At 34.1% G+C, this 14951-nt stretch overlaps 1 protein-coding gene across 2 annotated transcripts in view; it reads right to left on the reverse strand.

Annotated features, from left to right (window-relative positions):
- Positions 1-10461: 10461 nt before the first annotated feature.
- PDC (phosducin) overlaps positions 10462-14951 on the reverse strand; it is a 30585-nt gene continuing 26095 nt past the window's right edge. For both annotated transcript variants that reach the window (XM_044672892.1, XM_044672893.1), the window contains exons 3-4: positions 14500-14651; positions 10462-11486 (exon numbers count right to left, since the gene is read on the reverse strand). In XM_044672892.1, coding sequence (XP_044528827.1) covers positions 10959-11486; positions 14500-14651 — 680 coding nt within the window. In that variant the 3' untranslated portion in view covers positions 10462-10958. The remainder of the gene's footprint in view (positions 11487-14499; positions 14652-14951) is intronic.

A 14951-nucleotide genomic window follows, 5' to 3' on the forward strand; every position in this document is an offset into this window, starting at 1 on the left:
GCAAGTCACTTAACCCCCATTGCCTAGCCCTTACCACTCTTCTGCCTTGGCACCAATACGCAGTATCAATTCCAAGGTGGAAGGTAGGGTTTTTAAAAACTCCATCATGGATATAGGTAAGGGGAAGGAGAAGGCAGCAAGGTGATGAAATAAATCAGAGTGCCTGCCGGGTCTGGAGTCAGAAAGGCATTTTCTTGAGTTCAAATTTGTCCTCAGACGCTTTCTAACTAGGTGACCTTTGGCAAGTCAGTCACTTAACCCCAAACTGCCTCACCTTTGCTGCTCATCTGTTTTAGTATTGATACTAAGACTAGAGTATCAATACTATACGAATAAGTATAGTACTACATATGTAATATATAATATATACCATACATATACTATATAACAATATATACAATGCTATACTAATAAGTATAATGCTACATAACATATAATATATTATATCTCATAAAATATATAATATAATAATATATACAATACTATACTAATAAGTATAATACTACATGTGTAATATATAATATATACCATACATATACTATATAATAATATATACAATGCTATACTAATAAGTATAATACTGCATAACATATAATATATTATATCTCATAAAATATATAATGTAATAATATATACAATACTATACTAATAAGTATAATACTACATATGTAGTATATAATATATACCACAGATAATAATATATACAATACTATCCTAATAAGTATAATACTACATAACACATAATATAGTTTATATCTCATAAAATAGATAATATAATAATATATACAATACTATACTAATAAGTATAATACTACATGTGTAATATATAATATATACCATACATATACTATATAATAATATATACAATGCTATACTAATAAGTATAATACTGCATAACATATAATATATTATATCTCATAAAATATATAATGTAATAATATATACAATACTATACTAATAAGTATAATACTACATATGTAGTATATAATATATACCACAGATAATAATATATACAATACTATCCTAATAAGTATAATACTACATAACACATAATATAGTTTATATCTCATAAAATAGATAATATAATAATATATACAATACTATACTAATAAGTATAATACTACATGTGTAATATATAATATATACCATACATATACTATATAATAATATATACAATGCTATACTAATAAGTATAATACTGCATAACATATAATATATTATATCTCATAAAATATATAATGTAATAATATATACAATACTATACTAATAAGTATAATACTACATATGTAGTATATAATATATACCACAGATAATAATATATACAATACTATCCTAATAAGTATAATACTACATAACACATAATATAGTTTATATCTCATAAAATAGATAATATAATAATATATACAATACTATACTAATAAGTATAATACTACATGTGTAATATATAATATATACCATACATATACTATATAATAATATATACAATGCTATACTAATAAGTATAATACTGCATAACATATAATATATTATATCTCATAAAATATATAATGTAATAATATATACAATACTATACTAATAAGTATAATACTACATATGTAGTATATAATATATACCACAGATAATAATATATACAATACTATCCTAATAAGTATAATACTACATAACACATAATATAGTTTATATCTCATAAAATAGATAATATAATAATATATACAATACTATACTAATAAGTATAATACTACATGTGTAATATATAATATATACCATACATATACTATATAATAATATATACAATGCTATACTAATAAGTATAATACTGCATAACATATAATATATTATATCTCATAAAATATATAATGTAATAATATATACAATACTATACTAATAAGTATAATACTACATATGTAGTATATAATATATACCACAGATAATAATATATACAATACTATCCTAATAAGTATAATACTACATAACACATAATATAGTTTATATCTCATAAAATAGATAATATAATAATATATACAATACTATACTAATAAGTATAATACTACATGTGTAATATATAATATATACCATACATATACTATATAATAATATATACAATGCTATACTAATAAGTATAATACTGCATAACATATAATATATTATATCTCATAAAATATATAATGTAATAATATATACAATACTATACTAATAAGTATAATACTACATATGTAGTATATAATATATACCACAGATAATAATATATACAATACTATCCTAATAAGTATAATACTACATAACACATAATATAGTTTATATCTCATAAAATAGATAATATAATAATATATACAATACTATACTAATAAGTATAATACTACATGTGTAATATATAATATATACCATACATATACTATATAATAATATATACAATGCTATACTAATAAGTATAATACTGCATAACATATAATATATTATATCTCATAAAATATATAATGTAATAATATATACAATACTATACTAATAAGTATAATACTACATATGTAGTATATAATATATACCACAGATAATAATATATACAATACTATCCTAATAAGTATAATACTACATAACACATAATATAGTTTATATCTCATAAAATAGATAATATAATAATATATACAATACTATACTAATAAGTATAATACTACATGTGTAATATATAATATATACCATACATATACTATATAATAATATATACAATGCTATACTAATAAGTATAATACTGCATAACATATAATATATTATATCTCATAAAATATATAATGTAATAATATATACAATACTATACTAATAAGTATAATACTACATATGTAGTATATAATATATACCACAGATAATAATATATACAATACTATCCTAATAAGTATAATACTACATAACACATAATATAGTTTATATCTCATAAAATAGATAATATAATAATATATACAATACTATACTAATAAGTATAATACTACATGTGTAATATATAATATATACCATACATATACTATATAATAATATATACAATGCTATACTAATAAGTATAATACTGCATAACATATAATATATTATATCTCATAAAATATATAATGTAATAATATATACAATACTATACTAATAAGTATAATACTACATATGTAGTATATAATATATACCACAGATAATAATATATACAATACTATCCTAATAAGTATAATACTACATAACACATAATATAGTTTATATCTCATAAAATAGATAATATAATAATATATACAATACTATACTAATAAGTATAATACTACATGTGTAATATATAATATATACCATACATATACTATATAATAATATATACAATGCTATACTAATAAGTATAATACTGCATAACATATAATATATTATATCTCATAAAAGATATAATGTAATAATATATACAATACTATACTAGTAAGCATAATACTACATATGTAATATATAATATATACCACAGATAATATATACAATACTATCCTAATAAGTATAAAACTACATAACACATAATATATTATATATCTCATAAAATAGACAATATAATAATATATACATACTATCCTAATAAGTATAATACTACATATGTAATATATAATATATACCATACATATAATATATAATGATCTATACAATACTGTACTAATAAGTATAATACATAATATATAACATATGTCTTATATAATATAATAATGTATACAATACTATAATAAGTATAATACTACATAATATGTAATATATTGCATATCTTATATAATATATAATAATATATACAATACTATAATAAGTATAACAAATATATAGTATATGATACTATGCTAATAAGATAGTAAGTAAGGAGTTTTTGGAGAATATTTCTCTCCTTTGGGACAAAGAATATTTTTCCTACTGTGAACATTGTAGAATGAGTGTTTAATAAATGGTTCTATCATCCAAGATCTTTGCAAGCAGCAGACTTAAACGATTTGAGTCAAATCCTGCCTTTTGTTCAGTTCTTCCAGCTCAGTACCGTGATCAAAGCTTCACTGGGTTTCTATGACTCACCAGCCACTTATTTGGGGTAGGGTTGCTATTCTCAGGAGGACTGAATATCGGTGCCACCTAGTTACTTTTGTTTTGCCAATTATGGGTTAAAGACCTTGCTTGGAGTCATCTTGCTTAAGCTTGCTGGTCCCTCTTTTAGAGGAATAGCATGGTGGATTATTTATGACTGCAAGACAAAAGCTGCCTGGAATGAGAACCTTTCTGAACTCTGACTTTGACTAATATTCTCCTTCCCAACCCTTTAGTTCCTCGACCACCCCCCTCGCCCCCAAGGACACTTCTCTCCCCTCTCTTCCTCCTAGGGATGGCTTTGCATTTCTGTCACTGGGCTGCCAAGCTCTACTCATTCCTTCATTCTGATAGGGAGCCCAGCACGCTGCCCCTCTTATTCCTGCTCCTCAGTTATCATGCTACATGGATGGGTACCTAGGAATCTTTTTGTAAATGTTTTTCTTCACTCACTCGGAATTGGGGCCGGTCCAAAGAGGAGCTTCCTACTGCAATGGGAGGCTGGATTATGAACCTGTCAAGCAGAGGAGACATCCTCTGGTTCATTTTTATTATTGTTGCTTGGGTTGTCCTAAGAACTCAGGGTTTTCTCTTCCCTTCTCCTTCTCTACTCCTTCACTTTGGGATCTCATCAGCAATTTAATTGTGCTCATGATTCGCAAATCTACCTACCCTGACCCAAATTGTCTCCTGATTTTCAGTCTCACATCTCCAGCTGCCTCTCAAGCCCCTGGGACTGGATGACAAGGAGAAGTCAAACATCTAAAATAGAACTTCTCATCTTCTCCCTGCATCCTCCCCACCTCCTAACTTCCCTTTAGAGCAGGGGTCGGCAACGTATGGCTCAAGAGCCATACCTGGCTCTTTCTGCAGGAACCATAAAGTCCTTTTTTTTTTTTTTTCAGGCGCCTTTACAGGAGCGCACTATGAGCACTGTACGGCTCTCATGAAATTACATTTTAAAAAAGTGGCGTTTATGGCTCTCACAGCCAAAAAGGTTGCTGACCCCTGCTTTAGAGAGTAGCTGCCGCCATTTTTCCGAGGCTTCGGGCACACAACCCGGGTGTCATCTCAACTCCAAGACCTGTGACATGTTTCCTCTGATAGGTCCTTTTCTGTCCTTCCATGCTGCCACCTCTCTGGTACAGGCTTTCATTACCTTACACCTGGGTCTGTCTGGCTTGAGCCTCTCCCCACTTCAGTCCTCCATTCTGCTACCAAAGTGACTTTCCTAAAAGCACATCTGGTCATGTCACCCCCCCTCAGTAAATTCCAGTGTCACCCTTGTTGACGAGAAATCTAGAAGCCCCCAAACTCGTAACCTAGAAAGATTTGATGAACCTCAGTTTACTTAGCTTGAAAGTGAAAGCCCCGATTTGACCTGGTTGATGATGGTTCTTCCCTGAGGGAAAGTCCAACTTCACTAATCTCAGACTAACAATGGCCCTTAAAGGAGTCTAGGCGGGGAGGGCTAATCCCATCAGATGTTAAGTATCTCTTTTGTCCCAATGGTTTCTCCCCTTAGGCCAAAATCCTTTACCAAGATGGCCCAGCCTTTGGCTGGATCTTTCCCTTTTGTGTCCATTGTAAAGCCTCTGCCTTCACTGTTTTTCCTGTCTGGGACGCCTACTTAAAGCCAATCAATAGTCCCTCTCATCCTTAGTACCCACATTCCCCTAGAAAGGTATTTAAGCTTCCCAACTTCAATGGTTCCTTGGAATTGTCCAATCTAGCTGGGTTGGTTTTCCCAGGGGTCAGGGAACAGAGCATCCAGAGTTCAATCCTCGGACTCTGTGTAGGTGTGTGGTACACAACTCTGTGTAGAGGACTAACTCAGCCCTGTTACCCTTTTCCTTAATTAAAGTGTTTTTTTTTTCTGACTATTTAATAGTTCTGTGTTTTTTTCCAGTTAACATCCTCAAGGATCAAATATAGCATTTTCTGATTCAAAATCCTCTGGTGTGCAAAGCCCTTCATAACCAAGCCTCTCCTCTCTTTCTAGCCTTCTTACATCTTACTCCCAGCCTTCTTTGATCCAATCAGACTGGACTTCCAGTTCCGTGAACAAGACCCCTCATCTTTCAGATCCAGACATTTTCTCTGGCTGTCTCCCATGTCTGGACCCTCTCCCACCTCTCTTCTTACTGATTTCCCTGGCTTTCTGTAAGTCTCAACTAAAATCCCATCTTCAATGAATTCTATGCTTTCCCTCTTAGTTATTTCCTATTTATCATGTATACAGCTTTTGGGGTATGTATTTTTTATTTTTTGTCGCCCCCATTAGAATATGAACTCTTTGATAATAAGGAAAAAGACTTGTACAAAAATATTTATTGCTGCGCTCTTTGTGGTGGAAAAAAAACTGGAAAATGAGGGGATGCCCTTCACTTGAGGAATGGCTAAACAAATTGTGGTATCTGATGGTGATGGAATACTATTGTGAAAGGAATAATAAAGTGGAAGAATTCCATGTGAACTGGAAAGACCTCCAGGAATTGATGCAGAGTGAAAGGAGCAGAACCAGGAGAACATTATACACAGAGAGGGACACTGTGGCATAATCGAATGTAATGGACTTCTCAATTAGCAGCAATGCAATGATCCAGGACAACTCTGAGGCACTTATGAGAAAGAACACTATCCACATTGAGAGAAAGAACTGTGGGAGCAGAAACACAGAAGAAAAGCAGCTGCTTGATCAGATGGGTTGAGGGGGATATGATTGGGAATGTAGACTCTAAGCAACCACCCTAATGCAAATATTAATAATATGGAAATAGGTCTTGATCAATGACACATGTAAAACCCAGTGGAATTGTGTGTTGGCTACAGGAAGGGGGTGGGAGGAGGTAAGGAAAGAATATGAATCATGTAACCATGGAAAAATATTCTAAATTAATTAAATAAAAATTTTCAAATTAAAAAAAAAAGAATATGAACTCCTTGAGGGTAAGAATTCTTTCTCTACTCCTTGGTAGCCCCTCGGCACTTAACCCAGTGCTTGGCACATAGTAGACAATTATGAAATGTCTATTGACTGCTGTCCCCTTATATTAGGTCCCCTATGTCTTCTCCCCCACCTCAACCCTATTTTTTTAGCTTTTTGTGCATTGTCTTCCTTCATTGCACTGTCACCTCCTTGAAGCCAGAGAGTGTGTTTCTTTTTTATATCTCCAGTGTTTAGTATGGTGCCTGGCTCTTAGCAAGTGCTTAATAAATGTTTATTGACTGAAAGACTCCCCCTAACCATACTTTACATCCCATCCAGCTATCCACCAGAATAGCAGGGGTTATCAACATGAGCATTTTGACATCTGTCCTGTTCTGGTCTCTCCGACATTTTAGTTCTTATTCTAGGTCTAGATACAATAATTAAATCAACAGTACCTATTACCTTGACTCCTGGAAAGGCTGTGACCATGTTTGCCCTTGGAAGCCCAATGACTATGTGGACTAAAGCTCTCTTCCTCGTCTTTCACCCCACTATATATGCTCTATTTGCCTGTAAGAATGGAGGCTCCTAGCAGCTAGTATGGTTATATCTCTAGCACCAGATCCATAGGAGAATCTCAATGAATTTTTGTTGATTGATAGCTTCCTTATATTTATCTACCTAATGCTTTTAATAAGTTTTCAGACATTGGATGGATGTTGCTGTCTTATTTATACGATGATGTATTTGGAATGTATTAGGAGAAAAGGAATAAAATCCCCAAATGTTAACATGATAAGTTGGGGGAAAGTTCTAAAGTGTACAGAATCTTCTTTCTGTAAAAGGCCCAGTGTGGAAGGATAATTAACTGCCTAAAAAAGGAAAAACAAGTTCTTATTGAAATGAGAGGGATTTTAAAGGGTGGGGAAGAGATTATGCTTTTCCCCTTCTACCTTTCCTTCCTGGAGTCTTTTAGAGCAAGAGCTGTCAGTAATCATTCTTACATGGAAGGCTCTAGGAAGACTTGGACCATCCCTGGGGCAGGCAGAGTCTGGGAAATCTTTGCTTACTCTTGCTTAAACTCAACTTCTTTCTTTCACCTCTCTGGTTTTTCTGCATAAGCCTTATTTTCTTTCCCCTCTCTTAAGAAGGTAAGGATGGTCTCACTGGGAGAAAGCTGATTATTCTTGCTTCTGTACTGGGCTAACTGTACTCCTAACCACTGATAAGTTTTATGTTTTCATATCTAAGGGTCTCATGACTGTACTTTTTTACTTCAAACTATAGATACAAACTAACTCCCCTCAAATTAGAACGTTTCATGGGATTTTTCCTTGTCTCCTATCGCTTTCTACTTTATAGCTACTTTTTTTGTTATAGAGTTTAATAAATATCAATAACTTTTTAATTTTTTTAAAATTTCATTTAATTAATTAATTTAGAATATTTTTCCATGGTTACATGATTCATGTTCTTTCCCTCTCCTCTCACCTCACTCCTGTAGCCAGTGTGCAATTCCACTGGGTTTTACACGTCATTGATCAAGATCTATTTCCATATTATTAATATTTACACTAGGGTGATCCTTTAGAGTCTACATCCCCAATCATATCCCCATCAACTCATGTGACCAGTGTTATCAAAAAGAAAGTAAATAAACTGAGTAGGTGGGTGTGAGGAAGGATAAAAGGGAATAAGGGATTATAAGGTGATTGGAGGAGGAAAGAAGGTATGGGAAGGTATATAGGAGATAAGGGAAATAGGGTATAAGGAGAGGCAGCTCAAACAGGTTTATTTCCAGAGGCTTGAGACAGAGGATACAGGGAGGAAACTAAGGCCAGTAATAAACATTTAGGCTTGACTGGAGGGTTTCTCTTGTTAGTTTCAAAGTCTCTTGAGGGAGGGGTCAAGAGGGCTCCTCCCTGTCAGTCAAACTGATGGCTGGAGGAAGTCTTGAAGGTGGGTACTTCCTGTCAAGATGGATGCCCCAGTTGTCTCAAGAAATAAAGGAAAATGATTCTTTCCTCTTGGCCCTTGTCTTAATTTTCGACACAATGGCTCACCGCAGGGTTTGAACAGGTAACAAGGGGATTTATTAATACTAGGGTCAGTCAGAAGGGCAGAGGGGTTCAGGATTTTCTAATTGCTGCTAGGGAGAGGGTTGAGGGTGGGGGATGGGTCGCGGAGAGATTTAGACAGAGAGAGAGAGCCCGGCTCTCCCAGGCAGGAAGATTTGACTGCCTTTTAAATAAAGTCTTTAACAAACCTAGGGATAACTTCTTTGAGGATACTCCAATTATCTAAAGAAACTAAAACCCACTATGTTTAATCACCAAGCCCTCCCTTCCAACCAGAACCCAAAGGAAAATCAGGGAAGGGGAGGGATGGAGATGGGAGATCAGGGAGAGGTTCAGAGAAATGAGATGGGTCCAAATTTCCCCAAAACAAAATAAGCACAGGCCAAGGCCAAAGCAATTAGGCCAAAGCCGAAAGGCCAAAGCAAAAGCCTCCAGCCACAGCGAAAGCCAGAAGGCAAAAGCCTTGTCAGTTGGAACTTCACCTCAATTTATAGCTTTAAGTTCTAACTGACTTTCTGAACATTCTAAGATGTTTAACTGACTTTTTATGACCATTAGAAATTACAGAAGCAAAAAGTTTCTGTTAGCCACCTTGCATTACACCAAGCAGTTGTTCTTCTTCTGCGTTTCTACTCCCACAGTTCTTTCTTTGGATGTAGATAGTGTTCTTTCTCATAAGTCCCTCAGAATTGTCCTGGATCATTGCATTGCTGCTAGCTACTTATTTTTGTGCCTGTTATATCTCTCATTTAAATTGTAAGCTTTTTGAGGGCAGAAACTATGTTTCCTTTTTTTATTGGATCCCTGGGCCATAGTGCAGGGCCACTCATGTAACTGGAACTTTGTTGAATTGAAATGAGCAGTATTGGAGACAAATGTTTCAGAGGTGAGGAGGGGCATCATCTAGATGGTTCAGTGGACCTCAGACACTTCCTGGCTTAACCACAGTTACGTAGGCCTTACTCTTCCAGTTTTAAATCTATAATCCTACAAATAGGTAGGTATTATGGGTTTTGTTATCTTCATTTTTTAGATAAAGGAATTTTAGCTCTGGGAGACACTTTTTCTTATCCACTTTAAAGTAGTTTGATTTAATTCATTGGCATTTTTTTATTGTCTACCCGGTACCAGACACTATGCTAGATTCTAGTGACACAAAGACAAAAAAACAGTCCCTGCTCTCAAGGAATTTTGCCTGTGGGAGAGGATGAACATAACATGTAAACAGATAAATACAGACTATACATAAAGTATATATTTTTGGTGAGGCATTAAAGATTAGAAGACTCAGCTGCACCATGGACTAGTTCTTTATTTACTTTCTTGACATTTATGACAATGATTTTGTATCACATTTTGGGAATTTCTCTTTTCTTTTTTCCAGGGCCTTGCAAAATTCAGTCAGTAAGAAGGAATGGATTTTTCACAAAGAAAAAAAAATCTATCTTTGTAACTTCATTGGTATTACATAAGCAGAATATAGGTAGTTCATTATTAAAAACTTCTCAAACAGTAATCCTGAGGCCTGAACCAAAGGCTCAGGCTAGAGACTTAAAAAAAAAAATTCCCCAAAAAGAAAATTGATTCTATCCAAAATGTCAAATTATCATTAGTTCTTTCTAAATCTGTTTATAACATTGCTGAAGGTTATATCCTAACCCTCATAGTTAGAGGGTGATATTATTGACCTAAAAAGAAATCTATGTTTGAAGCTAAGAAATCCACAACATCCAAACATACACTTATTGTGTTAAGTTTTTTTACATGTTAGAATAGCAATTACCACACAGATTTTTCTGGAAGAAAAAAGAAAAGAAAGAAAGAAAAAGATCTCTTTGTAATATTAAAAGAAAAAAAATTGAGATATTGAAATATTATATCTTAAATTATTCAATATCTTCATCTTCCATGCTGGCCTGCTCCAGTGCATGGATCTCCCTTTCGGGAAGTAACCCATATTCATTTAGGAAAGACTCGACATCCACAGCAAAAAAATCTTCAGCAAACTGCTCAGTGACACTAATGAAATTGCTGATAAGCTCCCCACCTTTGTAGACCAGCAGTGTAGGAAGCACATCTGAGGAGAAGCGGTCCCCAGCACCCGTGTTAGAAGCTTTGATTTTACAGAATTTTACCATAGAGTATTCTGCAGCAAGACAATTTAGGCTATTGTTCAGGGCCTCACAGCCCTTGATACCATCTTCGTAGATGTGAACGATGATGGTGGTGATCTTCTGTTCCTTCTCAATGGCTTCCAAGAACTGTTCCCCATTCTCCAGCTCACTTACAAACCCATACCTGGGTCCAAAACTTAGCTTCTGGTGCATGTCTTGCATGCATTGCTTACGGTATTTACGGAGACAGTTCTCATCCTCTTTGTCCTGATGGATGAGTTCATATTCTTGCACACTCATCTGGGAAAAAACAACAACAAACAAATCCATATCTGACTGTGTCACTCCCCCATTTGGTCAATACTAATAATATAAATTAGGTTAGAATATAAATTCCTCTGCTTAAGCCATCAAAACCTGGTGGCCCCTGCTTATCTTTCTAGTCTCAATGGATATTATTCTCATCCCCACAAAGTACAATCCAGCCAAACTGGCCTTCCCTCTGTTCCTCATCTATAATTCTCGACCTCCCATTTCTGTGTCTTTGCTCTGGCCATGTCCCATGAGAAGAATTCATTCTGTATAATTTTCATAAAATCCAAGATTTAAATTTTTTTGAGAAAAATTTCAGGAAAAGAAGCTCAGTGACTCCTTGAATCAAGAAAATAAACCGTTCAGAGAAAGTGCCATGAAGAAACCTCCACTGCATCAGAAGATCCAGAATGAGCTTTGATTGAACTCAAGGTGGTTGAACACCTTTTTTCTGAATGTAAACTCTTATGCCAAAGGGGACTGCCCCCAATTGGCTTTTTGTCAATGTGCCTAGCAAACCTTTGTTTCTCTCTCACTCTCTCCCTCTCTCTCTCTTCTATTTCCCTCTTATCTCCAACTATTGTAGTTTCCTCTTAGAAAGTGCAATATGGTATACACCTGTAGCTAGAAGATTTTTAGAGATATAAGCTGGTTTTGTTAAATGATTTATTGGGGAGACTAGGCGTGTAAATCTGGGAGATTTCAACATGCTCATCTCCCAATAGAATCACAGGGGGGATTGTGAAAGGGAATTATTTATTCTCTTTGTCTATTTTGAGTTAACACTTTGTTAGCCATCAAGTAAGAGAATTCACAAGTCACTTACTTGAAGAATTAAGAGAATTCTCAAGTCACTTGCTAAAATGAGTGATAACTCCAGAACTCAAAGCACCCCTACTTAACACTAAGTAAGAGTGTTTGCAAGTCATTTGCTAAAGTGGGTGACAACTCAATCAGTCAGAAACTTGTGAATCCTATGATAAAAGTTGATACCTTCAGAAGCCTATGTGAATTCTCTTACTTGATGGTTAACAAAGTGTTAACTCAAAATAGACAAAGAGAATGAAAAGTTCCCTTTCACAATTCCTTATTCATCCCTGCCTCAAGGAAGGATTCTCTATATTTGTATCCCCAATATCCGGCTCATAGAAGCCATTGAATAAATGCTTATTAATTGATTGATGTGGTTGTATGGCATAATGGCAAAAGCAATAGATTTTGAATTTATTTCTTTGTGTCTGTTTTTCCTTCTCTATGATGACAAGGATGCAATAATATGTTTGTAATAGAATTTTGAAAAGTACAAATATGGTGGATTGGATCCAGTAGAATGGAAAGCCCTCAGGGAGGAAGAAAGGAAGGAAAGAAAGGAGAGAAGGAGGGAATCATTCTTTTATTAAGTACCTACCACTACCAGGCCCTATTAAGTGCTAGACAATGAATACCTCATTTTATCCTTCCCCCAGCTAGGTAGGTGCTATTATTATTTCCATTTTGTAATTGAAGAACCTGAGCCAGAGAAATACTAAGTGAGTTGCCTGGGGTCACATAGCTAGTCTGTGTCTAGGGTTAGATTTGAATTCATGTTTTCCCCAAGTCTGGATCTAGTACTTTAGTCACCAAATCACCTCTGCAGTTTCTGAAGAAAAGGACCGTGCTTGTTTTTTGGTACTTTCCTCAGTGCTTAAATAATGGTCATTTTATGTAAACCCTTCATTTTACAGAGGAGAAAACTTGGGCCATGACAAGATAAGTGACTTGTTTAAAGTTCTGTAGTGGCAGAGCTCAGATTCAAACTCAGGTCCTCAAATTCTAAATCCTCCAGCTCCTTCCCAACCCTTTACTTTTTTTTCATTTATTTATTTATTTATTTGTTTGTTTTTTAAGCATTTATTAATATTTATTTTTTTAGAAAAGTTAACATGGTTAACATAATTCATGCTCTTAATTTCCCCTTCACCCCCCGAGCTCCCCCCACCATGGCTGATGCCCTTCACTTTAATATATATGTGTGGATCCAAAATCCTGACTAGTGTCTGTGGGAGCTTGATCGATTCACTTAACCTCTCTATTCCTCCCTCAATTTCTTTTTTCTATAATATAAGGGGCTTAGTTGAAATTCTGACCTTCCAGCTTTCAGTTCTTAGAAAGTCAACATCTGATCATTTACATGGATGCTGTCATGTCATGAACTTACATTTATAATTTTCTTTTGGAGCAATTTTCTAAAGTTTCATGGATTAGTATTAAAAAAATCCAATCCGATAAAATCCATTCCAACAAATGTTTATGGAATCCCTATTCCTGGAGGACACAGTGCTAGTGTTTGGGAATAGAAGTACAAAAACAAAATAGTCCTTGCCCTCAAGAGGCTTCTATTATGCTGAATCCAAAACCCTTACATCCCACTTTTTATTTTTCAAGCCACTTTCATGAATATCTTTTCAAATGTTCATAACTCTGTTAAATAGAGATATGTGTGACCCTGGGCAAGTCACTTGACCCCCATTGCCCACCCTTACCACTCTTCCACCAAGGAGTCAATACACAGAAGTTAAGGGTTTAAAATAAAAAAAATTTTTAAAAAAAGAAAAAAAATAGACAGATATTATTATCATACTCCTACAGACAAGAAAATTGAAGCAGAGCCTTGTTCAAAAGGCCATAGTGAATCAGTGAGGGAATGTGAAGTTGAAATGAAGCTTTTCAACTCCTAATCATGTTCTCTTTTTGCTAATCTTGGTTGTTACAAGAAAGCAAAATGCATAACCAAAGAACACTGTGTATTTGCTCAGAATGATATCTCTATGACAGCAAAACAAAAACATTATCCTGTTCAACTGCAATGGGAGTAGAAAATTCAGTCAAAACCATAATTGGGTATCAAAAAAGGCTCTTAAAACCCTGGAGTCCATTCACTGAGGGACTGAATTCAGTCCGACATATTGACATGATTTGCACTTGTCCTTTCCTACAAAAGCATCATGCCTCTTCCTCCTACCTTTCGGCCGAATCTTTCTTTTGTGTCTTTGTCATCTCGACTCTGAGGAGAAGACATTTGTCTGAGAATTTCCTTCTTGTTGGGTGGGATGGAATCACCGTCTTCACTTTCCAACTTAAACTTTCTCCAATCATTGATAACTCCTTTGGGCCCTGCAATAAAGGGGAAAAAAAATGCTTTTGCAGCATGCACTTTTGAAGTTTATATATAGTGTATTGTCATAGGAACAGACTTGTCTTCTCCTGCTGGTGAAATCGATGACTTTCTTGGGGCTAGATGTCTCTGATGGTCCTGATAATAAAAACGCACTCCCGTTTCAAGCTTTTTAACATAGGTTTGAGCATGGAATCCTCCTCGAACCTCCATATCATGAATGTGTGAGTTACATACATTTTAAACTTTGTCTATCAGTAAAAGAATACTTAAAAATTGCATGGTCCAATTAAAATGAC

This window comes from Gracilinanus agilis, chromosome 4 (genome assembly GCF_016433145.1).
Source record: "Gracilinanus agilis isolate LMUSP501 chromosome 4, AgileGrace, whole genome shotgun sequence".
In the NCBI taxonomy this organism is placed as follows: Eukaryota; Metazoa; Chordata; class Mammalia; order Didelphimorphia; family Didelphidae; genus Gracilinanus; species Gracilinanus agilis.